Consider the following 25,055-nt stretch of genomic DNA (forward strand, 5'->3'; position numbering starts at 1 on the left):
GACTGATGTTTCTCTCCATCTATTTCTCCTTTCTTTCCCCTCTCTCTAAAAATAAATAAAGTCGAAAAAATATTAACAATGACCCTGACCTTGAGACTCTTGTCGTAATAGTTCTGGAGGGTGCAGTAACGGCATCTAGGAGATGCTCCTTTGCCCTCACCGGATCTCTGGGGTCTACACCTGCACAAGCTCTTCTCTGGTCCTTCTGACACCCGGAGTTCAAGACCCGCTTCTACAGCCTGCCTCCCAGCCAGTCTAGCCCAGGCCTGGCAGGCTCGAATCTCTTTCCACGCCCTCGCGGAGGCTGCAGCGAGCAAACAGAGTGGCCGAACGTCGAGTACCCCTAGTCTCTGACTCGGCGATTGCCTGGGGACCACCGGGGCTACGGGCACCGCGCCGAAAAGGATGCGCGCACTCCTTTTCCTGGCGGAGGGAGCGTGACACTCCGCGTGCGCTGTTCTACAAGCCTTGCTGACGTTGCGGAGGGCCGGCACTCGGTGCGGGAGTGACCGACGCGCGCGTGCGTTGGGCGCCGCCGTGAGGCCGGGAGGCGCGAGGGGAAGGCGGCCGCGTTGGTCTGAGGGCGGCGGCTGCTGTAAGAATAGCGCCCTGGGCCGAGAGGGTCAACGCGGCCGCGAGCTGGGGATGGGGTGGATCGGATCTCGTACCTCTTCCGGGCGCGCGTGCGGCTCTGGAGGTGCACAGTGACGGCAGCGGCGCCCCTGCCCGAGTAGCGCCGAGGCCGTTCTCCAGGGAGGCCGCGGCTCGCGGCGGGCCGGGCCATGAGGAGCGGCCGGGGCCGGGCCAGGCCTTGCTCACCCCGGCCCCGTGTGGCAGCTTCTCCCCGTTTTCGCCTCGGTCCCTCGGCATGAGCGTCCGCCAGTGCCCGGGGCCGCGGCTGCCCCAGTCCGGCGGCCCGCGGGCGCGCTCCCGGTCGGCGGGCCCGCGGTGCTAATCCCGGCACCGCGCTGCACTGCCCGCTTGCCCCGCTGTGAGCCCTGGGGGTGCGGCCATGGAAGTGGTGGGCGACTTCGAGTACAGCAAGAGGGACCTCGTGGGACACGGGGCCTTCGCCGTGGTCTTCCGGGGGCGGCACCGCCAGGTGAGCCCCGCGGGCCAGGGTCTGCAGCCGCGCGGGGCCTCGGCGGCCGGTCCCGTCTCCCGCCCGCGCGGCCGCAGCTGGACTGGGTGGTCCTGGAATTAGGCGAAGTCGTGGGCGTCGAGGCCCCTGACTTGGCTCGCCGCCGGAGGCCTGCCAGTGACAGTGCTGCCATTGTGCGTGCTGTCAGTGCGTGTGGTTTGTTTTGCTCGGGCGAGGCTGTTTGGGGGCCGAAGCCGCTAGACAGCGCTCCACCTACCGACGGGCTGCCGGAGCTCTGATTTCCATTCCTAGCCCGGGCGCCTGGTAACGAGCGCTCGGAGGGACGCATCCTTTGGGCTGCCAGGGGAAGCTTTCACCTAAATTTACCCGAATCCTAGAGGACTGCAAGGTTCCCCGCATAGCTTGGGGCTCTGGGGTGGATGGAACTTGGATTTGAATCCCCTCCTTGCGTGGCCGGGAGTCGACACCTTTGAGGTCGGTAATTGCAGTCCCATCGGGAAACTGCCAGCTTTTCCGTTAGCCCGAGGCTTTCTCAAACTCGGGAGGATCCGGTTTTCCGGCTTGGTTCCCCTGCACCCCGACTGGCCCCGGACTGTCTTCACTTCCTGGGGTTACATAGGCTGGTGCCGAGTGGAAAAGATGGTTGGACGCTCCATTTTCCAACCCAAGTCAACATGAAAGCAGGTTCAGCTTTTTTTTTTTTTTTTTTTTTTTTTTAAGTTTTTGCCATTTCGACAGTAGGGTCGTAGGAGGACTTAGAATCTAAAGAATTTGGAAAGTCACCTCGGGAGTGAAGATAATCATACAGGGTTGGGTAGTTCCTGATTGTTGCCAAGGGGCTGGCTTTATTGCTTATCTGATAAAGTAATAAATACTGCTTTTCATTTGTTATGAAAATAACTTAAAACTCAAGAAAAGATAGTTAAAACGCGGCTTAATCCTGCCAAGTTATCAAATACTGTTTTCAAGTTAATCATACTACCTTCCAGTTTGTTACCCACATTTCTCCATAACTTCAATAGTTGTAATTTGTTCATTTTTCATTTAATGCTAGGTACTATGTGGCCTTCATATTTTTTAGTGATGTCTTGTAGAACATTAGCTGCTACACTGTAATAAATGAAGTCATTTTCTAGTGGTTGGAGATTAAGGGTCTTTTCACTGCCCCCCCCCCCCCCAGTGCTGTACATGAATTTGTTAAAACATTTTTAAGCTTATAGATTTTTTTCTTGTTGAATTATTTCTGTGAAGTAATTTCCAGGAGTAACATTATTTTTCCTTTTCAGAAAACTGATTGGGAGGTAGCTATTAAAAGTATTAATAAAAAGAACTTGTCAAAATCACAAATACTGCTTGGAAAGGAAATTAAAATATTAAAGGTATGTGGTATTTCATACTGGATTAAAACTTACTTTAAATTAAATGAACACGTGATGACATACTTTGTAATTTTGGTAGTTGGAACCAAGTTTGAGAGTTTTCTTCTGTTCTTATTTTTGCACATTCAGTTTTCTAAAACATTGAGTATTGACTGGGAAGCTATTTTTAAAAATAAGCGTTTGGGGCTCTTGTCAAATGCTTAGAGGGATTCTGTGAAAACTCATTTTAGTTTTTCATAATTTCTTTTCCTCTTTCCCCTATTTTTTGTGTTACTGTTTGGAAGGAGGCAGGCCCCCCTTATACATTATTTACTTCTTCTGTTGATCCCTTTCACAGTACAGTTTATGAAGAACTGGGCGCACTTGGGATCTTATTTTCCTTGTAAATTGAAGAAAGCTATTTTCCTTGAAAGTGGGAAGTGGTCTTTTTAGATTACTCACAGGCAGTGTTACCCAAGTGAGATACTTTGAGGAAAAAAAGAGTCCTGAGGTCAAATAAATTCTGTTTACTAAATACTTCTTGGAGAGTCTCAGAGCATTTGGCTTATTAAAGAAAGTCTGAAAATTATACAACGAAGAACCAGGTTTAAGTGTATTAACCCAGTGTATCCCAAACTAGTGTGAACATGGAACCTGCATCTAACACCAGTGTGAATCACTGCTGCTATTCTGTGGACGGCGCTTCGAGCAAAGAATTATACTTCATTTTCGTTCAGGCAAATAATTATTTTTAAGAAGGACTTTGGGATTTTGTGCCTCTATTGCTGTTAGAAATTGTGTATTAAAACTTAAAAGACTAGCAGACAGTCTGTAGTCATACTTACTGTAACATTTATTTTGTAAACGAGAGTGTTTTGGTAAGTACCTTGTTAAGAGTCTTAAAAAAATGATAGTCTTGAAAAAATATTTAGGCCCCAAGTAAATTTTCATCATGCACATTTCTTATTTAGTATATTGAATTTTCTAGTAACAGAACTGTAGTGTACTAGAAATAATATAATATATGTGTGTATGTACTTAAATTAGTTTTTATTTGCATATTGAAATATATTCACATTATTAGAATAAATACAAATATTTTGAATTCTTAATTTTCTTAACAGGAACTTCAACATGAAAACATTGTAGCCCTCTATGATGTTCAGGTACCTTATTTTGGATTTTTAAAAACTACTTTCATGTTTGTTAATAAAGAACTTACATTTTTTTCTATTTCATAGAAATTTAAGTGAATCTTAATAGAAATAGAAAATTGTCTTATTGTTGAAAATATAGATATCTTGAGTTATATATTAAATTGTTTAAAATAGCATAAATAGGACAATAGGATAAAATAAACAATTGCTACATGAGTAAACTTTTTAATAAGTGATAATATACTATAGTAGTGTTGTTTTAAAGGTCAACTGGAGGAATACTGATACCAGATCTAGCATTTTTGTGATAGATGTAAAAAGACTACTGTGGACTAATAAAGAATTAGAGCTTTTTTCTTACTGCAAAAGCAACATTTACTAATTGTAGAGATACTATAAAGTAAAGTAAATATAAAGGTAACTGGCTCTGGCCAGGTGGCTCAGTTAGTGGGAGCGTTGCCCTGTACACCAGAAGGTTGAAGGTTTGATCCCCAGTTAGGGCACATACCTGGGTTTCTCCCTAGGTCTCCCCCTCTCCCCCTCTCCCCCTCTCCCCCTCTCCCCCTCTCCCCCTCCCAACATCCTGGGGGTGAGGATTTAAAAAAAAAGGCAACTGCATATTCATACCTGAGATGTATTTGTGACTATCCATATGGCATAATGTAGATTCACCTTTAATTTGGAGGTGGAAAAGCTGGTTTCTGAAGTTATCTTTTAAGGCAACATTTCTTAACGTTGCGAGTTACCTCACTTTGTAAGGTTTTGAGTGGCTACTATTTGCCAGGCATTGTCCTGAACTGATTGGAATACAGCAGTGAGTAAAACAGTCCTTGCTTTCTTGTGTGCTTACTTTTAGTGGGGTAAGAAAAAGTGGACTTTTTTCTTCAGTCAGTCATTGATCATGTAGTCATACCACTTCACAAAATATTTAACTAAACCCATGTTGTAAGATGTTTAGGTTTTTCCCATAATAGAAAAGTGCAATGAGGATAATACAGGGTGGGGCAAAAGTAGGTTTACCATTGTTTGTAAGGAAAATAATACGATCATTAATAAATAATGTGAGAATAAACTCAACTGTGAACCCATTTTTACCCCACGCTGGGTATACCTTCTGAACATACCTAATTTTTTCTTTGAGTTTCAGTTTCTAGTATTGGAATTACCATGGAAAATAGCATGCACAGTTTTAAAGTTCTTTGTACAGTGTGATTGTTCTCCAAAAAAATTGTAATTTAAACTCCATACATGGACTATGTGAATGCTATGGGGTATATTTTATTACCTGTTTAAATTGGTATAACTCGTTCCTTCATTTCAGAAATTCAAAGCAGCATAGAAACAAAGTGGGAAAAAGTTTAAAGTCAAAACTAAATTGATCTCCTGATCCCTAGTTGAAATGTCATTTCTCCTCAGAGCTCTTTGTGTGGCTTGTCCTAGTTTCTGTTGTTAGAGGGCACCAAGTGGTACATGTCAGTGCCTAGTATAACAATTGTTAAATAATATTAACTTAATTTCCCATCTTTTGAGATGCATGGAAAATTTACTTGGAGACTAAGTTTTGCTTTCTGAGTACTTAGATTTTGACTATCAGAATGAAAAGTACCTTTTAAGTGTTATCCTCCTTGGCTGTAGAATGAGATATGTACTCAGAAACCTGACTTACCACGCAGTCAGGAATTTCAAGGTGACTGCATTAAAATGTTTATTATTTTGTGTGTTGTATAGTACTGGAACTATTGTATGTAATTTATAAAAATTGACTTAAGAAATATCTGTCAGGGGAGTACAGTCTTAAGCATTTGGCTATGGAGTAAACAGTCTTGATCTAATATTTCAAGTTTGTGTCCTTGACTCTGTTTATCAAGGGTACAGTTTGTTTGTAGAGAGTAGTACAGTAATTTTATCAACTTGGACATCATTTTTACTGGCCATCAACTTTAAAGATCCTTCGGAAGTTTATGCACATACTTTTAAAAACTGAGAACTTTTGACATTCTTTATAAAAATTAGGTTGCAGTTTATATGACACTTGAAACACATTTTCCCTAGTTGCAAAAGTAATATATTACCATAATTAGTTAAACATTGTCAAAATGAGTAAATTAGAAATGTCAATTCCCACAGATAACCACTGTTGGTTATATTTCTTCTAGAGTTTTCTAAATACATATATGAATCTATAGTAATGTAGGTTTTAAGCTTTTCCTTGTGAGAAAATTATTAATGGTATTTTTATAGAAAAGCAACTTGTTTTATTAAACTTAATTATCTTGGATTATCTTCTCCTTATAGGATATCTTCTTATATCAGTATAATACTGTAGGGCTAAATAATTTATTTACTTGAAACCAGATTGTGGCTATTTGCATTGTTTCTTTTATTTTTCTATTGGAAACAGTGCTGCAGGGAAAGCTGTGTACATACATCTTTGCTTGTTTGTTTGGATGTTCCTATAGAATAAATTCCTGGATGTAGGATTACTTAGTCAAAGATATTACCATGCTGCCTTCCAAAAGGTTGTACCAATTTATTTTGACCAATAATCACCTGTGTTTTTCTTTTTCTTTTTTGGACAATCTCTTAGGAGAAAAATACCTTAGGTTTTATTTTTTATTTTGTAACTTAGTAGTGCACTGACTATCTTTGTACTTTATGTGACTTTTCATGTTTCTTCTGTGACTTTCCTGTTGCTATTCTGTGATACTTCTGCTCATTTTCCTTCCTGATTTCTTCATGATTAGTACTTCTTGGGTCAGTTAATGAGGTGTAGAGGGGTATGGTGCCGAACACAAGAGAGATGATCCCTGCCCTGGTGGAACTTGCAGTAGTAGATTAGGGAAGATAACATGAAGCAAGTAGTACTAATTCTGAATGTGCTCAGCGCTGCAAGGGAGAACTATAGGAGAGATTTGGAGGAAACATATGGGGGTTCAGGGAGTCAGGCAGCCCACTCTGTACTGCTAGGGAAATTTCCCCGAAGAAAGGATGTTTAAACAGCTTGAGGGAAGAGTGGGAAAAGGTTAGGCTTGGGTAGGTGGGAGAAGAGCAAGTAAGCCAAGCTTCCCAAGCAGTTGAAGCCTTCTGCGAAAAGCAGACAGGAAAGATCAGAGTATGAGTAACTGGAAGAAGGCCAGTGAGAGGGGCGTGCCGGAGTGAGGGAGGGAGTGATCTTAGATGGTTCCAGAGAGGTTCACAGGGGGCACATGTGACCTTCATTCGAGGCCATGGATGAGTTTTAAAAGCAGAAGAGTAATTTCATCTCTCTTACGTATCTTTGAGAATATGGGCATGAGATAAGTATTGTCAGTTAGGAATACTTACCTACATAGCTGTCATTTATCTGGATAAACATCCATGTCGGTAATTTTTAGCATGGGGGAAAAAGATGACTTCAAATAATAGATGATGCTGCAACACTGAGACATCTTAGAAAAAATAAAGTTCTATCCCCATTCTCATTATTTTCTAAAATAATTTCCAAATGAATTAAAGGCTTAAATGTATAAAATATGTAATAACAATTTTAGAATAGTATTTATATTACTATATATAGTTCAAGAGATAGAAAGATATTTTAAATCAAGAGAAGAAACTCAGAAGCTATAAAGGTAGGGACATGTAAAAATTTTAAAAACATTTTATGGCAAATACTACCATGAACAAATTGATAGCCATAAAAAGAAGCAGACTCAGTACATGCCATGACATAGGAATCCCAAACATTATGTTGAGAAAAAGAAGTCAGCTACATATAGCTACTGTTTGATTCTATTTTTGTGAGTTTTAGCAAGAGGCAACTCAGCCAGGGTGGAGGGAACTTTCTTGGGTGATGGAAATGTTACATATTTTGATTAAAAGGGTAGTTACATGACTGTATATATTTGTTACAACTTATACACTTTAATCAGTCTGTTTCAGCAGATGTAAATTATACCGTAATAAAAATACAGTTGACAGTTTGAGAAAATACTGTGTGTTGCAAACACAACAGGCTAATGTCTAAAACATATAAGTCCTCTCACAAGTTGATAAGTAAAAGGTAACCCGAAGAGAAAGTAAGCAAAGGATATAAATTGTTGGTTTTCATAGGCATAAAAATGGCTAAAATGAGATACTCTTTATGAACAAGTAGTCAGAAACGTATAAATTAAAGTAACAGTGAGATGCCACTTCTTACCCTCCAAACTGGCAAAATTAAAAAGTGCAGTCATTCTTCACAGTGGAATTGGGGAGGAGGTGTAAAATATTTTCATGTATCACTTGCAGAAATGAAAATTATTAGAATATCTTTGGAATGCTGTTTGGTTATACTTTGTTTCCTTACCCCGAAGAATATTCCCCCATGTGGCAAGTAAAGTATCCCTGGTAATGCAGGTCAGGGTCTGCTAGCCAGACCTCTGCAGTGGCTCCCCACTTTTATGAATGGAAGCCAAACCCTATTGTCTCCAACTCCACCTCCTCTGTACCTTGTTGCTTTGCTTCATCACATGGGCCTCCCCAGGCATTCCACACTCTGGTCTGTTGCTCTTTTTTTACTTTTGCCTAGGATCTTCCTCCTGCAGGTGGACTCTGTATGCAGATATGTTTCAGTCTCTATAGTGTACACAGCTATATTCCCAAGCTTTTTTAGGTTTTTACTCAAACACTGCTTTCAGTAAGCTTTCTTTAGCCACACTAAATACAATTGCAGCCTCCTTGCCCTCACTATTTATCCTCATTCTATGCTTTTTTTCCTGGAAGCATCTTATCACCCTCTTCCATACTCTGTATACTTATTTGTTTTGATTATTGTCTGTCTTCTAAACCTTCTGTCTTAGAATGTAAGCTTAAGGAGAGAGCATTTAACTCTGTTGGCTTTCTGCTATATCCTCAATGCCCAAAATAGTGTCTTATATATAGTAGGTAGTTAAAAAATATTTGAACGAAGACACATACCTGTCACTATTAGAAGTACCCTTGTACTAAGCAACTTGGATTCCTGGCATCTATCTCATAGCCCTAAAGCGTGAGATTTAGGATATATGTCCAAGAATCAGTGTAGCATTCTGTAGGCTTATAATGGCTCAACAAACAGTGAAGTAGTCACACTATGAAATATTATACAGTTACTAAAAAGTTGTGTATATATAGCTGATTTGAAGGGATTTCTATAGTGTATTATTGAGGAAAGCAAGATTTAGATATCTATTTATGATACCCCATTTTTTCAAAATAAAGTGTGTGTGTGTGTGTGTGTGTGTGTGTTTAACTTACGATTGTATGAGCAGAAAAAAAGGTATGGAAGGATACATGCCAGATATAAACTGGCTGCTTAGAGAGGTGAAGATGAACAGATAGAAATGGATTATATTAAAATAAACCCAACAAGCACACACTTCCTTTGGGTGTGTGTGTAGAGATAGATTCATGTAAGCATGCTCACTAGCATGTTAATGGGGCCTCTTTCAGATGGTGAAATAAAGATAATTTTAAAAATTTTCTTCCTTGAAAGTTTATGTATCCTAAGTCTTTGCAATAAACAATTTTTCAATAATTAAGAAAAATCAATTTTTCTTTTTTGGGGGGTTTAGGGAGTACCCACTTTGCTTGCTTGCTTTCTATAATCATTGGGTAATTTCTGATTATGAATTAGTATTCCAGGTACTTTTATATCAGTAGTGGACTAGATATGATTATATATATGAATATTAGACTTAACCATTGTGGTTAGGGAAAGGAGTATTCTCTATTACAAATTAAGTGGCATAAGAGTTTATTGAAGTACATCAAATGCTGGCTGCTCTGTGGAGAATGGACAAGAGTGGATTTGGGTTCACCTCGTAGTAGGCTTTGGGGTGGTTATGGACCCAGTGGAAATGTAGAGGCCTGGAGAGATTGGTGAGATGTTTAGAAGATGGGGTTTTGAGGACTTGGTACTTGGCCTGTGGGAGGTTAGGAAGAGGGAATCAGAGTTGGTAGCTCTTTGTCGTATGTATTAAAATGTTTTCTCTCTCTTTTTGTTCTCATTTTGGCCTCTTTTTGATACATGGAAGTTCTTATATAGTTAATTTATCTATCTGTTCTTTAATGATCTCCAGGTTTTATTTCATGTTTAGGATTTTTCCACCTTGAGATTATAAAAATGATCCCCAATGTTTTCTTTTAGTACTTACGGTTTCTTTTTTTTCATATTTACATCTTTGATTTCTGGAATTTATTTGTGTATATGTAAAAGTGATAGGGGAGAACCAAGATGGCGGCGTAGGTAGACACACTGCGCCTCCTCGCACAACCAGAACTGACAGAAAATCGAACGGCAGGGAAGTCCGACACCAAGGAATAAACATTCATCCAGACCGGTAGGAGGGGTGGAGACGGGCCCCGGGGCGGAGAGGACTCGTGTGGCCTTGGTGGGACCGAGACTGGCGGAGTGTGGGACGAATGGGGCAGGAAGTCTGACCACTAGCAGACCCTGCGGCCTCACATTCGCGCAGATAAACTGAGAGGGCCGGACTCAGAGTGGCGGAGAACAGGGCAGGTAGAGCGGCGGGTAGCACCCCGCGGCCCCACATTCGTGCTTAGATAAACCGGGACAAACGGCGGGGAGTGAAGCAGACTGCGTAACCCAGGGCTCCAGCGCAGGGAAATAAAGTCTCAAACCTCTGATTGAAAACGCCTGTGGGGGTTGGGGCGGCAGCAGGAGAGACTCCCAGCCTCACAGGAGAGGTTGTTGGAGAGACCAACAGGGGCCTAGAGCATGCACAAGCCCACGCACTTGGGAACCAGCACCAGAGGGGCCCAATTTGATTGTGGGTAGTGGAGTGAAAGACTGAAATCCGGTGGAGAGGGGAGTGGGTGCCATTGCTCCCTCGGCCCCTCCCCCACGTACAGCGTTACAGCGCAGCGACCAGCATTACCCCGCCCCGGTGAACACCTAAGGCTCCACCCCTTTAAGTAGCAGATGCGCCAAGACAAAAAAAAAAAAAAAAATGGCCCACATGACAACACTTCAAAGCTCCAGAAAAAATACAACTAAGCAAGAAAGAGATAGCCAAACTATTGGATACACAGTTCAAAACACTGGTTATTAAGACACTCACAGAATTGGTTGAATTTGTTCGAAAACTAGATGAAAAAATGAAGGCTATGCTAAGAGAAACAAAGGAAAATGTACAGGGAACCAATAGTGAGGCGAAGGAAACTGGGACTCAAATCAACGGTGTGGACCAGAAGGAAGAAAGAAACATCCAACCAGAAAAGGAAGAAACAAGAATTCAGAAAAATGAGGAGAGGCTTAGGAACCTCCAGGACATCTTGAAACATTCCAACATCCGAATTATAGGGGTGCCAGAAGGAGAAGAGGAAGAATAAAAAATTGAAAACTTATTTGAACAAATAATGAAGGAGAACTTCCCTGATCTGGCAAAGGAAATAGACTTCCGGGAAGTCCAGGAAGCTCAGAGAGTCCCAAAGAAGCTGGACCCAAGGAGGAACACACCAAGGCACATCATCATTACATTAGCCAAGATTAAAGATAAGGAGAGAATCTTAGAAGCAGCAAGAGAAAAGGACACAGTTACCTACAAAGTAGTTCCCAGAAGACTGTCAGCTGATTTCTCAAAAGAGACCTTACAGGCAACAAGGGGCTGGCAAGAAGTATTCCAAGTCATGAAAGGCAAGGGCCTACATCCAAGATTGGTATATCCAGCAAAGCTAACATTTAGAATGGAAGGGAAGATAAAGTGTTTCTCAGATAAGCTCAAGTTAAAGGAGTTCATCATCACCAAGCCCTTATTATATGAAATGTTAAAGAGAGTTACTTAAGAAAAAGAAGATAAAAAATGTGAGAGGTAAAAATGACAGCAAACTCACAGTTACTAACAATCACACCTAAAACCAAAACAAAGAAAACTAAGCAAACAACTAGAACAGAAACAGAACCACAGAAATGGAGATCACATGGAGGGTTATCAACAGGGGAGTGGGAGGGGGAGAGAGGGGGGGAAAGGTACAGAGAATAAGTAGCATAGATGATAGGTGGAAAATAGACAGGGGGAGGGTAAGAAGAGTGTAGGAAATGTAGAAGCCAAAGAACTTGTATGTATGACCCATGGACATGAACTATAGGGGGGGAATGTGCGAGGGAGGAGGTGGGCAGGATGGAGTTGAGTGAAGGGGCGGACATGGGACAACTGTAATAGCATAATCAATAAATATATTAAAAAAAAGAAAAGTGATAGGGTGATTCACTGTGGAAGTGGATGATATCTTCTGTATGACTTAAAAAGAGGTAGGACTTAAGCAATTTGAAGTATTATGGGCAAATCAGGGTCAGATTAGGTGGGTACTTTGTTATCAATTTACAGATTCATTTGAGGCTAGTTTTATGGTTGAAAGCTTGTTTTTTCCAACACCACGAAGCAATTAACCCAATTTTGACACTATCAACATGGAGATAGTATCACATCACACAAGTTAAGGGCTCAGTACCACAAGACTAGCCCTACCCCGCCTTTGGACACTAATCACTAAGTTTAGGACGTTGCCAGTGCTTCTGTTGGCAGTGAGATTGGCATTAAGAACGGTACCAGGTGTTAGGCCAGTGGGGTCAGACTGGACCTTGGTTTAGCAACTTAGTACTTGAGTTTTGGCTAGGAAAGAATTCAGAGCCAAGTCTCAAAACTACAGGGTCTGGCAGAAGTAACACCTGCCTGAGTGTGATTGGTAGGATAATAATATGGGCATAATTTATAGTTTTAATTTGAACACTTCACCTAAAATTTCATATGGTGTGCTTGAGGGTGATATTGTTATGTTACAGAATTACGTGCTTATGATTTTTTAATAAAAAGGGGGTGTTACTTGTGCTGGACCCTGTGTAAGCAAAAGTTTGTTTAGAAAGTCACAGGTAGAAGTGAGTAGTAGAAGAAGTGGGCTCAGGTTACAGAGGCAAAAGAAGGGCCCTTGGAGCTTAGGAGAGAGAAAGGTGAGAGTAACATGCCTGGGGCAGGAGTAGGGAGGAGGTGGATAAAGGGGGAGGGAAAGGCCAGGGAAGGAGAGTGCACTGGGTCCTCTGCCCTGAGGGCTTTTAAGGGCAGAGATTTTTAGGCGAGGACCCAGGGGAGAATCTCAGTAGAATATTCATCAGCTTTTCAGGTGTGTCCTTTCTGGCTCATGATCTCTACTTAGAGGTTGTCACCAGAGTTGGTCATTAGTCATTGCAGCTGGTACTGAGGTCAGCATGGTATTGCTTGCTGCTATTCTGGGCCTGGAGCTGAAACACAACTGAGGCCTAGATGTATTTGATGTGGGTCAGAACCTCATTGTCCTGGGGGCTTAATGCTTAAGGGCTGTTCTCCAGCCCCCTTGTTTGTTCCTTCTCTAAGAGGAAGGTTGCTTGTGACTAGCAACATGCCAGGCGAGGAAAGGTCAGTGGAGGGTTCGAACCGCATGACCAGCAATATGAAAGATTAGAAGGTCTAAACTGCATTACCAGTGGTATGCTAGGGGAGGAAAGGTCACTATGGTGGCTAGGTGCTTGGTTTCCCACTTTTGCTTGTTGCTAGGCACTGGGGCACTTTCCATCCTGGTAAACTTCTGTACCTGGCCCATTGTCCTGCTCTGCTCAGGTCTGTCTACCACACTTCTGACCAGCCTCTCCTTGGGTTCAGTAAATTTGGTAGAGCAGCTTATAGAACTCAAAGAAACATGTTATTTACCAGATTATCAGTTTATTATAAAAGGATATAACTTGAACTGCCAGATGGAAGAGATGCATAAAACAAGGTCTGCTCTCTGGGTGTGGGATTCTCATAGAACCTCCATGTGTTCACTAATGTGGAAGCTTTTGGAAGCCTGTCCTTTGGGGTAATTATGGAGGCTTTATCATATAGGCACAACTGATTATTAATTCATTGGCCATTGGTGATAGGACTCGCCCTCCAGCCCTTTCTGTTCTCTGAGGTCAGGGAGTGGGACTGAAGGTCTCAGCCCTCTAATCAAGTGGTTGGTCTAGGTAACCATCCCCCAACTTTAGCTTTCCCAAAACCACCTTATTAACATATTAAAGGACATCACTCTCATTTCTTTGGAAATTCCAACAGTTTTAGGAGGTCCGTGCCTGGAACAGGAATGTAGAACAAATATGTATCTCTTATAAATTGTAACATCACAAATATATTTTGAATATTTTTGAAGTCTTTTGTATAATTAGTATTATTGAGATGCAGATTAAGGAAAAGGTTTTTCTGCAAGTCTGTGTTGGTTTGTGTCAGGTCAGGTAAGCTAGAACTGTCTTTCACTATTGTATTTTGTGTCTCTGAGTTTTTAGAGCATAATGGAAGCATCCTGGATGGAAACGAGGAAACCTAAGTGTAGAGTACTGCTTTTATATCAAACTCAATTTAGGATTTTGAACAAAACACTTTCTTTTTTAACAGCACCCCCTAAGTAAATTGGGGAAGATAATCCATCCTGTTTACTCATGGGATGCTATGAGGCTGTCTGATATGAGGTGATCCCAAGGGGAGTAAGTTTGAGGATTGCTATAATGGTATTGTGTTCCTCTTTTCCTGGGAGGTAACCCCATAGGTGGCCTGAGGGTCAGAGAATGAATTAGGAAAAGTAGCAGAGAAATGTGTGGTATGGGTCATCAAAGCCATAATTTTTCTTTGAATCTTTCTCTTGCTATTTACTTCTTTTGTTACTTTGTAGTTCTCCACTTCCACATGTTTGAATTCTGTTGGAGAGAACCATCTACTCAAGTTATCTGACATCTAAAATTCATTTTATCTTTTTTAATTTTTTAAATCATTTTTTATTTTTAAATTATAGTTGACATACATTATTATATTAGTTTCAGGTTTACACCCCAGTGATTAGATGTTACAGAACTTGCTAAGTGATCACTCTGATAAATCTAGTATCCATCTGACACAGTACATAGTTATTAGAATATTATTGACTGTGTTCCCTGTGCTGTACTTTACATCCCCATGACTATTCTGTAGCTACTAATTTGTACTTAATTCCTTCACTTTTTTCACCCATCCCCCCAAATACCCCTCTAATCTGGCAACCGTAAAAATGTTCTCTGTATTTATGGTTCTTTTTCTGTTTTGCTTTTTCATTTGTTTTTTAGATTCAATTGTTGATAGATACGTATTTATTGCCATTTTATTCATATTTTTATTGTTTTTTTTCTTCTTCTTAAAGAAGATCCTTTAACATTTTGTATAATACTGGTTTGGTGGTGATGAGCTTTTTCTTGTCTGGGAATTTCTTTATCTGCCCTTCCATTCTAAATGGTAGTTATGCTGAATAGAGTAATCTTGGTTGTAGTTCCTTGCTTTTCATCACTTTAAATATTTCTTGCCAATCCCTTCTGGCCTGTAAACTTCCTGTTAAGAAATCAGCTGACAGTCTTATAGGAGCTCCCTGGTGGGAAACTAACTGCTTTTTTCTTGCTGCTCTTAAAATTCTCTTTGTCTTTAACCTTTTGCATTTTAATTATGATGTTCGTGGTGTGGGTCTCTTTGGGTTCATCTTGTTTGGGATTCTCTGTGCTTCCTGGCCTTGTATGTCTATTTCTAGGTACATAGAAATGACATACATAGAAACAAACCTAGGGAGGCAGCCAAAATGAGGAGATAAAAAAAGACGGCCCAAGTGAAAGAACAGAATAAAACTCCAGAAAAAGAACTAAACAAAATAGAGACAAGCAATGGACTAGATGCAGAGCTCAAAACACTAGTTATCAGGATGAACTTAATGAGAACATCAACAGGGTAAAAAAGGACCAATCAGAAATGAAGAATAATTTATAGGGAATCGACAGTAGAGTGGCTAAAGCCAGAAGCAAGTCGGTGATTTGGAATATAATGAAGCTCCCTGCCCCACCCCCCCAAAAAAAGAAAAGAAAAAGAAAAAAAAAAAAAACTCAATCAGAACAGCAAAAAAAAGAAAAAGAGAAAAAAAATCCAAAAAAAAAGAAAAAGAGGATAATGTAAGGAGCCTCTGGGACAACCTCAAACGTTCCAAAATTTGCATCATAGGGGTGCCAGAAAGGAAGAGAGAGCAAGACACTGAAAAGCTACCTGAAAAAATAATGGCAGGAAACTTCCCTGTCCTTATTATTTTTTTTAATTACAAAATGAATAGTCCCTTACTGGGAAAACAATTCAAGTTGTCTAGCAGTGTATAATGTACCTCTTCTGATACCTCTTTCTCCTTTTTTCAGGAGAAGCCACTGTTGTGTTCTTCCCACCCCAGTGCCTCCTTGAGTTAAGAGGCTAAAAGATGGAAGTAATAAAAATGGCTTGTTGTTATGGTTTCTCCTTTGGTTCCCCCTCTTTCATCATTCCTCCTTGATGAAATGGGTCTCAATCACTAGGAAAGGAATTTCTGGATAGTAGGGTGTGTGTAGGCCCAGTTTTAATAGCTCCTGCCAGTATATTGGTGTATACTCCCACCAAGTATTTGATAGCTGAATTTACTCCATGTCCTTGCTGACACTTAACAGTTTTAACCATTCTGAGGTATCTTATTATGATTTTAATTAGGGTTTTCCTGATGACTACTGATTTGAACACCTTTTGTAAGTTTATGAGTCATTTAAATATCTTCTCTGATATTCCTACATAAGTCTCTTTTTATTGGGTTGTCTTTTTGTTATTCTTTTGTTGGAGTTCATTGAGTATTGTGGATATGAATCCTTTGCCAGATATATGTGTTTTAATGACTTACCCACACTGTGACTTGCCCTTTACTGGCTTAATGGTTTATTTTGATGAACAGAAAGTCTTAATGTAGTCCAGTTCATTGTTTCTTTCTTTTATATTGAGTGGTTTTGTGTCATAATTAAGAAAATTTTGCCTACGCCGGTGTCATGAAGATATTCTCCTATGTTCTTTTCCCTGAGTCTTCATTGTTTTTCACATCCAGCTCTATAAGCTACCTAGAAATGATTTTTGTATGTGGCATGAGGTGAAGGGGTCAGGGTTCACTTACTTTTACAAATGGGTAGCCAGTTGAGCCATTTACTAAACAACATTTCTTTTTTTTTTTTTTTTGTACTGTAGTGTCTGTTTGTCACAAATTAGTAACCACACATGTGTGGGTCTATTTCTAGACTCTCTTTTCTGTCCCCTTAGCCTTTACCTTACTGTTTTCCTTACTGTAGTTATGTAGGAAGTCTTGCTGTCTAGTAGTATAAGTTCTCCAAGTCTTTTTTTTCCTAGATATTAAGTTATTTTTGACCTTTTGCATTTTTTTAAATCCTCACCTGAGGACATTTTTTCATTGCTTTTAGAGAGAGAGGAAGAGAGAAGAGAGAGAGAAGCACTGATTGGTTGCCTCTCACACATGCCTGAACTGGGAATCACACATGCCTGGACAAGGGATCAGAACTTCAACCTAGGCCTGCACCCTGACCAGGACTTGAACTCGCAACCTTTTGGCTAAGGGATGACGCTCCAACCAACTGAGCCACACTGGCAGGGCTTACCCTTTTGTATGTCCACATACATTTTAGAATTAGCCTGCTAATTTCCCCATATGAAGAAAACATTGCATTTTGCCTAGGATTACACAGAAACGTAAGGGGAATTTGTTGGAAAGGGTGTAAATTATAATTTATTTCTTTAATGAATATGAGCCTTTTCTTTTTTAAGATTTTATTTTTTCATTTAGAGAGAGGAGAAGGGAGGGAGAAAGAGAGGGAGAGAAACGATGACATGAGAGAGACTTGGTGAGTTGCCTCCTGCACGCCCCCAACCCAGGACCAGGTCTCCAACCCAGGTTACCCAGGGAATCAAACCGGTGAACTGCTTTTGTGGGGTTTTGCCCAACCAACTAAGCCACACTGACCAGGGTTTGAATATGGGCCTTTCAAAATTTTTCTTTTTCTTGTCAATTTTAGTAAGTTTTGTTTTTCCTTAAATTATTTTTCAATTTGTTTATTTCATCTACATTTTGGAATACTGGCATAAAGTTGTTCATAATATCCTTTTTTTTCTTTGGGGATTTGGTATTTAACTTAGTTATTAAGGAGTTTGAGTAGGAAAATGATAAGATGAAATTCACTAAGTTTACTTTTGCTGATGGAATTGCTGGGGAGCAGTTCAGGATGAGGATATCTTAATATTAGGAAAGGAGGACGCACATGTGTTCAGCTTTGGGAAACCCTGAGGGGTGTGGCTCCCAGGTTATACTGGCCTCACTTCTTGGCTTGTCTGACCCAATGAGCATCTCTTCAAATTATTCTCTGGTGCCCAGTACCATTTGAGCTTCAGTCTGTTTATAGATGATGTGGTTGTTTCATTAAAAAAAAGAATACTTTTTTCCATCTTATTATTTATTGAATGAGTGGGGGAAACAAAGTGGTTATATATAACCCCCAACTTGTGAATACTAAAATAGAAATTTGATTTCTTTATGCTGAGTGAACAGGCGTTCTTCATGGCTGTTTAGCCTCTCCTAGGAATTCCTAGCTTTCTTTTCTCTTCAATAGTTAGAATAAGGTATTATTATCTGATTAAATAATACTGATTTTAGATACTATTTTGTTCTTTATACTTGAGAAGGTGAAAATTTTGTTGAAAGTTATGTTTAATGATTTCTTGGTATTTTTAGGTATGATAGGATAGTTTGGTCTGGATTTGATCAGGTTTTGTGATTAAGACTAGTTTGCAGTGGAGATGACTTAACAAAAGCAAAAATATATTTTTGTTTTTATTTGTGAGAAAAGGAAGTAAGTATTTCTTTCTAGCAGACTTACTCTCCTAGCCTGCTGAACTCCGACTGTTGTCTGCCTCCTTTCTGACTTGTTGGGGGCTGCTGCTCTGAAGCCAGGCCTGTGCTAGGCTTGCAGGCTGGCTCCACGTCCCCAGCACAGAGCTGGAGGCATTGCCATTCTTCTGAACCTGCATGTGCCATTGGGGTTGGGGGTCAAAGAATTGGGTGTGGTACATTTCAATTTTTTACCCAGTCCTCTTGATAAATGAGTGAAATAAGCCATCTTTCGTCACTGAGTCTCCTGTAGGACATGATTTTATCCAGGTCCTAACTCATGGCCCCATCCCTTGGTGGATGTGGGACACCACTCAGTGGCAGCCCTTGTTTGCTCCTTGTCCCACAGAAGTGCTCTAACCCAGCTACTGCGAAACACCTGTTTTTATTGTTAATCTGTGTGAACTGATACTTGTATAAAATCCAATAAAAATGAATTAATATGAAAATGAAATAAAGGTGCTACAAACATGTTTAATATTTTTATTATTAGGGTCAGCAGACATAAAATTATTTTGTTTACTTTAAACCTTCAAAAATTCTTACTCCTGATTTCTGTAGTTATTTCATTGTGAGCCGCTACCAGATAATCTGCTGACTGGCACTGGATGTGAACCTCACTCTGAGGAATGCTGCCCTAGACCTGCCCTCTTTCTACCCTGGTTCTCCTCTGGTTTCCTGTGGAACTCCTTACTCTTGAATTTAGGATCTTGGTGAAGCCAAGTGGTACTTGAAAGGGCTATCTCTTAAATCACATTTGAACAATGGCTCAAGTTTAGCTGTAGGGAAGCCCAATTTAAAATTTAATTAGTATTATAAAAATTGTTATTGAAGAATCAGCTAATGTGTCGTTGACTTGCTTGACCAGGCAACAGAACTGGAACTATGTGAATTTGAGAGACTGGGTAAAATTCCTCAACTCAGTTCCGTAAAATCAGTCTGTTACCAAGATGTGATGAAATGTTTTCAAGGAAATTGCCAAAAATTCCCAGATAATGTGATTGCTTCCAAATAAACATAAAAACTAGAAAAATAAAAAATTAAGGGTCCTGGATCATGTATTCCAGAAATTAGATTGTGCCTGTCATGTTGCTAAGGAGGATATCAAGCTGTTGCCCCCCGATCATGAACTTCCAAAGCAGGAGTGCTCTGAGGACAAGAGGGTCCTCCCAGTTTTTCACCAGTGATAGGTTGACCATAACTATAACCAAAAGATGAGGCTTTCTTGAGTTCTTCCCATGAACAGAACAGAACTTCTTGATGACTACCTCTGTGTCATCAAAACCTGATTTGGCTTGGAAGCTGAGATGCTTAAGTCATTGTGTTGGGGATTTAAAATTTACTTGCTAATGGATTTTGGATTTCTTTTTACTTGTTTAATAATGGGAAATAATAGTATTTTTGTTAAGGTTATTTTTTAAATTTGTACTTAATTTTTTTCTAATCTAAATGATGTTTAATATTGTGTATTTTTTAGGAATTACCCAACTCTGTCTTCCTGGTGATGGAGGTAGGTGGTATACAAGCTCCTGTTTAATTTATTTCAAATTCCTTTTGATTAATATGCCCTTTAAGAGTAGAAATTCCTCAAATTTTCAAATTTGAATTAATAAATTGATTCAGTGATTGAGATTCTGTTTAATAAGGAAAATAGTATTAACATTTTTGATTCTATAATTCTTATGTTTTTCAGACTAATTTACTTGTATACAAATGAACTTTTAATTAAAATTAACTGAAAATGGATTGAATTAACCTTAAACTGATGTCCTTATTTTAATTACTTTTTTTTTTATATTTATATCAGTATTGCAATGGTGGAGACCTGGCAGATTATTTGCAAGGTAATATTTTTGTCTGTCAGTATTCAATAAAGATAGTCCTGTAATCTGTTTAATTTTGATATATAGTCTCTGTTTTCCACCCTTTATCACTCTTATGTAAATATTTGTGTACTTGTTTAATTATGTTCACTTTGCTCACTAATTTTAGTTTATTGTGGTTTTGTTCTCAAACTATACTTGTGTATAAGTACTTTGTGTGTGCCTCTCTTTGACAGTGTTTGAGAGGTGAGTCCTCTTCCCAAGAGAGAAAAGAAATCAAATAGATTTCTGTTCTTCAAAGGACTCTCCTGGGTTGCCGTCAGTGAACCTTTAGCCCCTTTCATTTCTTTCAAAATAAAAGGAAAATTATAATGGAAGAATGTGTGCAAGAATGTGTTGATTAATGTGAATGTTTTATGTAAATTAAAAAATGTTATAAGGGATTAAAGGTAATATTGAAATTATTTCCTGGCACAGAGATAAGATTTTAGTATTAGATAATTCTTGAAATTCTGTCTCCAAAATTTGTACATGTAGGGTACAGGATAAGCATTCAGGTCAAATTGGGTCTCTCAAAAGTATTTTTTTAATGATGTTAAATGAAATAAGCCTCTTCTTGTATCCCTTAAAGATGCAGGGGAAATACGCAGAAACATAATAGAAGGTTCAAAATCAACCTATAAACAGATCATAATTGATGATAAAAACACTAAGACATCAACAGATACAGCCATAAAAAAGTATGGACAGTTTTCAAAAGAGAAATAGCATAGTAAAAATGCTCAGTTTCACTGAGTAATCAGGGAGTGCAATTAAAAATGAGACTTAGCCCAGGCTGGGTGGCACAGTTAGTTGGAGCATCCTCCTGTACACCAAAAGTTTGCGTGTTCGATTCTGGGTCAGGACACAAACCTAGGTTGTGGGTTTGGTCCCCCATCAGGGCATGTACAGGAAGCAGATGATCGATGTTTCTCCCTCTCTCTTTCTCTCTCTCCTCTTTCTCTAAAATCAATAAACATATCCTTGGATGAAGATTTTTAAAAACTGAGATTTTAAAAAATATTTAAATTTTAAAATATTGATGAATTCAGAAAATGTGTAGAGAATTATATAAAGAACACTGGTATTGTCCATTCCCCAATAAAGAAGAGAAATTATAAATACAGTTGAAGTTCTCTGTCAGTCCTTCTGTAGTCCCATTCCTGCCTTCCCCTGTAGAGATAACTATCACCCTGAATGTGGTCATTTATTACACATGTGTTTCTGTATTTTTCCTAATGCAGATTCTTTTTTTTAATAAATATGTCAATTTGGTAAAAACATGTGTTTCAAAACTTAATTTACTAGTAGAAAGCAGTGAAACAGGAACTATTACTCACTACTGGTGGAAAGGAGTTCAGGCTAGTGGACTCCTTGCTTCCCCTTCCCCCAGCCTCAATCCTGAGTCCTCAACATGCTTAGTAAGTCAAAGCACTTCCTTCTGCAGGCAGAATGAGGGGTGCCTCATCAGTTCAGAGCCCTCATTAGAATATCAGTTTCCTTCATTAACAAAATTTTTATTCACTCATATAGGCACTAGTAGTGGTGTGGCAGATAAAAGTTTGCTTTGACAGTAGCTGTGTCGATGATGTTGAACTCTGTATTTCATATTACAGAGCAATAATGTTAGAATAGGAGACAGAGGAGTGAAGAGCTTACTTGAACATTGGAGTCAGATAGGCCAGCTGGTTTGCAACAGTTCCACTGTTTACATTACATAATTGCTATATGATTTTGATCAAGTTTTTTAACTTCTCCCTTGACCCTGTTTGCCCCAATTCTAGGTACTTCCACCATAATCATCTTTGCCGTAGACAACTGTGCTGCAAGCATTTTTGCCACAAACATTTTCACCAAATAACTGGCTATAGGCAATTTTGCCATGAAAAAGATAAAATCTCAACAAAAGGGACCTTAAAAAGGATGTAATAAAACATGAAAAATGAATAACAAAATTAAAGACACTTGTGAAGCTCTGGCTGGTGTGTCTCAGTGGATTGATCACTGACCTGGGAACCAAGGGGTCACCAATTCAATTCCCAGTCAGGACACATGCCTTGATTGTGGGCCAGGACCCCAGTTGGGGGTATGCGAGAGGCAACCAGACATTGATGTCTTTCTCCCTCTTTTTCTCCCTCCCTTCCCCTCTCTTGAAAAATAAATAAATAAAATCTTTAAAAAAAATACTTGTGGAATATAAAATATTTATGTGCATTTAAAATGTGTTTAGATTCATGGCAGTATTGGACCAATAACTGATTTTATTTTGTGAATTGTAACTAAGCACTTATGTGGGAAGTGTGAGCGCAACTATATGCTCCCAAAGAAAGAAACCAGCTTGGACATCATCATCACCACTTGAAAGAAATGCTATTTTAGATGCCACTGCATCTGCTTGTCACTACAGATCATTATGAGGGCTAGCTAAGATTTATATGGAATAGAAAAATAGAAGTAACAGTATGAACTTCATCAATGAAGTAAACAGAGTTATGAAACCAAACAATAACAACAACAAAAAAAAACCCAAACTGTCAACCAGTTATTTTATCTTTTTTTACAGCAAAATTGCATTATAGCCAATTAGTTTTACAGCAAAAATGCTTGTAACAAATACGTACTGCAAAGATGGCAAAAATACCTGACAGTCTACCACAGTCCTTGTAGTTTCAAATGCTTGGAAAGACATAAATGTCATTCTCAAAAAATTATCTATGGTTATACTGTCTAATATGGTAGCCACTGACCACATAGGCTAGCCTGAATTGAGGTGTGCTGTTATGTAAAACACACTTTGGATTTCGAACACTTCATAGGAAGAAAACAATGATTATATTTTACTAACTTTTTAATATATTTTTAAAATTTTTATTTGTCGGGTTTTTTTGAGAGACAGAGAGATATCAACTCGTTGTTCCATTTGTTTGTTTATTCATTGGCTGATTGTTGTGTGTGCCCTGACCAAGGATCAAACCTGCAACCTTGGTGTACTGGAACGATGCTGTAACCTACTGAGTTACCTGGCCAGGGCCAAGTTCTTCATATTGATTACAAATTTGAATGATAATATTTTAAATATATTGCAAGTTTGATAATATTTTAGATATATTAGGTGAAATATATACTATTACTGTCACCTGTTTCTTCTCACTTTTTAAAATGTGGCAACTAGAAAATTTAGTTACGTATGCAGCTCAAATTTCTGTTGAGAGCACTGGTCTAGAAGATCTGGAATGTCTAAAAAGTTTAGAGTCTATTGCCATTATAGCACAACACAGTTATTTAGTCCTTGTTTTAATGAAAAAGTACCTTTCACATTTCAAAAGATAGAAAAATTGCAAATTTAAAATAAAATTCTAAATTAGTAAGTTGTACTTTAACATTAATTTTAGCAGAACACATTAAGTGTGGCAGCTACAGTTGAGCCTACTCTCTAAGGACTAACTTGCTCAAGAATTCATTCATTTCAAAGAATTATGATGTTGGGAATGACTTTAAAATACAGTTGACCCTTGAACAATGTTGGTTTGAACCACACGGGTCCACTTGTACATGGATTTTTTATTATTTATTTATTTTATTTTATTTTATTTTATTTATTTTTAGAGAGAGGGGAAAGGAGGGAGAAAGAGGAGAGAATCATCGTTCAGTTGCCCTAGCCTGCAACTCAGGCATGTGCCCTGACTGGGAATTGAACCAGTCACCTTTTCTGCAGGCCAGTGCTCTGTCCACTGAGCCACACTAGCCAGGGATATATGTGGATTTTTAAAAATATATAGTTTGCTCTCCTTATCCCTGAGTTTTGCATATGTAGATTCAAACAACTGGATCAAAACAGTATTTTCTTTGTTTTAAATTAAAAACATTAAAAAAGTTTAAACTCGACATTCAATATTATATTAGTTTCTGGTGTACAGCATATAGTGGTTAGACATATATATATTTCATGAAGTGATCCTCCTGAGAAGTCTAGTACCCACGTGGCACTATACATAGTTACTACAATGTTATTGGCTATATATCCTATGCTGTACTTTATATCCCCCTGAATATTGTAACTATCGGTTTGTACTTAATCCCTTCACCTTTTTCAACCCCCCCCCCCCCCAGCCCTCTCCCGTCTGGCAACCACAGTCTGTTCTCTGTATCTATGAGTCTCTCTGTTTTATTTGTTTATTTTGTTCTTTAGATTCCACATGTAAGAGAAATCATATGGTATTTGTCTTTCTCTGACTTACTTCAGTTAGCATAATACCCTCTTGGTCCATTCATGTTGTTTCAAATGGTAAGATTTTGTTCTTTTTTATGGCTGACTAATGAACCACAACTTTTTTATCCAATTATCTATTGATGACCACTAGGTTGCTTTCATATATTGTCTATTATAAATAATGCTACAATGAACATAGGGGTGCATATTATTTTTTCTTTTTTTAAATACATTTATTGATTATGCTATTACAGTTGTCCCATTTCCCCTCCTTCACTCTACTCCATCCTGCACACCCCTTCCCCCCCACATTCCCCTCCTATAGTTCATGTCCATGGGTCATACATATAAGTTCTTTGGCTTCTACATTTCCTACACTATTCTTACCCTCCCCCTGTCTATTTTCTAGCTACCATCTATGCTACTTATTCTCTGTACCTTTCCCCCCTCTCTCCCCCTCCCACTCCCCTGTTGATAACCCTTCATGTGATCTCCATTTCTGTGGTTCTGTTCCTGTTCTAGTTGTTTGCTTAGTTTTCTTTTGTTTTGGTTTTAGGTGTGATTGTTAGTAACTGTGAGTCTGCTGTCATTTTTACC

At 39.1% G+C, this 25,055-nt stretch overlaps 1 protein-coding gene across 5 annotated transcripts in view; it reads left to right on the plus strand.

Annotated features, from left to right (window-relative positions):
* The first annotated feature begins 527 nt into the window (after positions 1–527).
* Positions 528–25,055, plus strand: part of ULK2 (unc-51 like autophagy activating kinase 2) — a 123,813-nt gene continuing 99,285 nt past the window's right edge. For 3 of the 5 annotated variants that reach the window (XM_053930759.2, XM_053930757.2, XM_053930758.2), the window contains exons 1-5: positions 970–1,102; positions 2,389–2,481; positions 3,585–3,626; positions 19,864–19,896; positions 20,194–20,230. In XM_053930759.2, coding sequence (XP_053786734.1) covers positions 1,013–1,102; positions 2,389–2,481; positions 3,585–3,626; positions 19,864–19,896; positions 20,194–20,230 — 295 coding nt within the window. In that variant the 5' untranslated portion in view covers positions 970–1,012. Of the gene's footprint in view, positions 596–969; positions 1,103–2,388; positions 2,482–3,584; positions 3,627–17,288; positions 17,347–19,863; positions 19,897–20,193; positions 20,231–25,055 lie in introns of those variants that run through there. The other 2 variants (XM_053930761.2, XM_053930760.2) reach the window with 2 other exon arrangements.

The sequence above is a fragment of the Desmodus rotundus genome, chromosome 9, assembly GCF_022682495.2.
Source record: "Desmodus rotundus isolate HL8 chromosome 9, HLdesRot8A.1, whole genome shotgun sequence".
Lineage (NCBI taxonomy): Eukaryota > Metazoa > Chordata > Mammalia > Chiroptera > Phyllostomidae > Desmodus > Desmodus rotundus.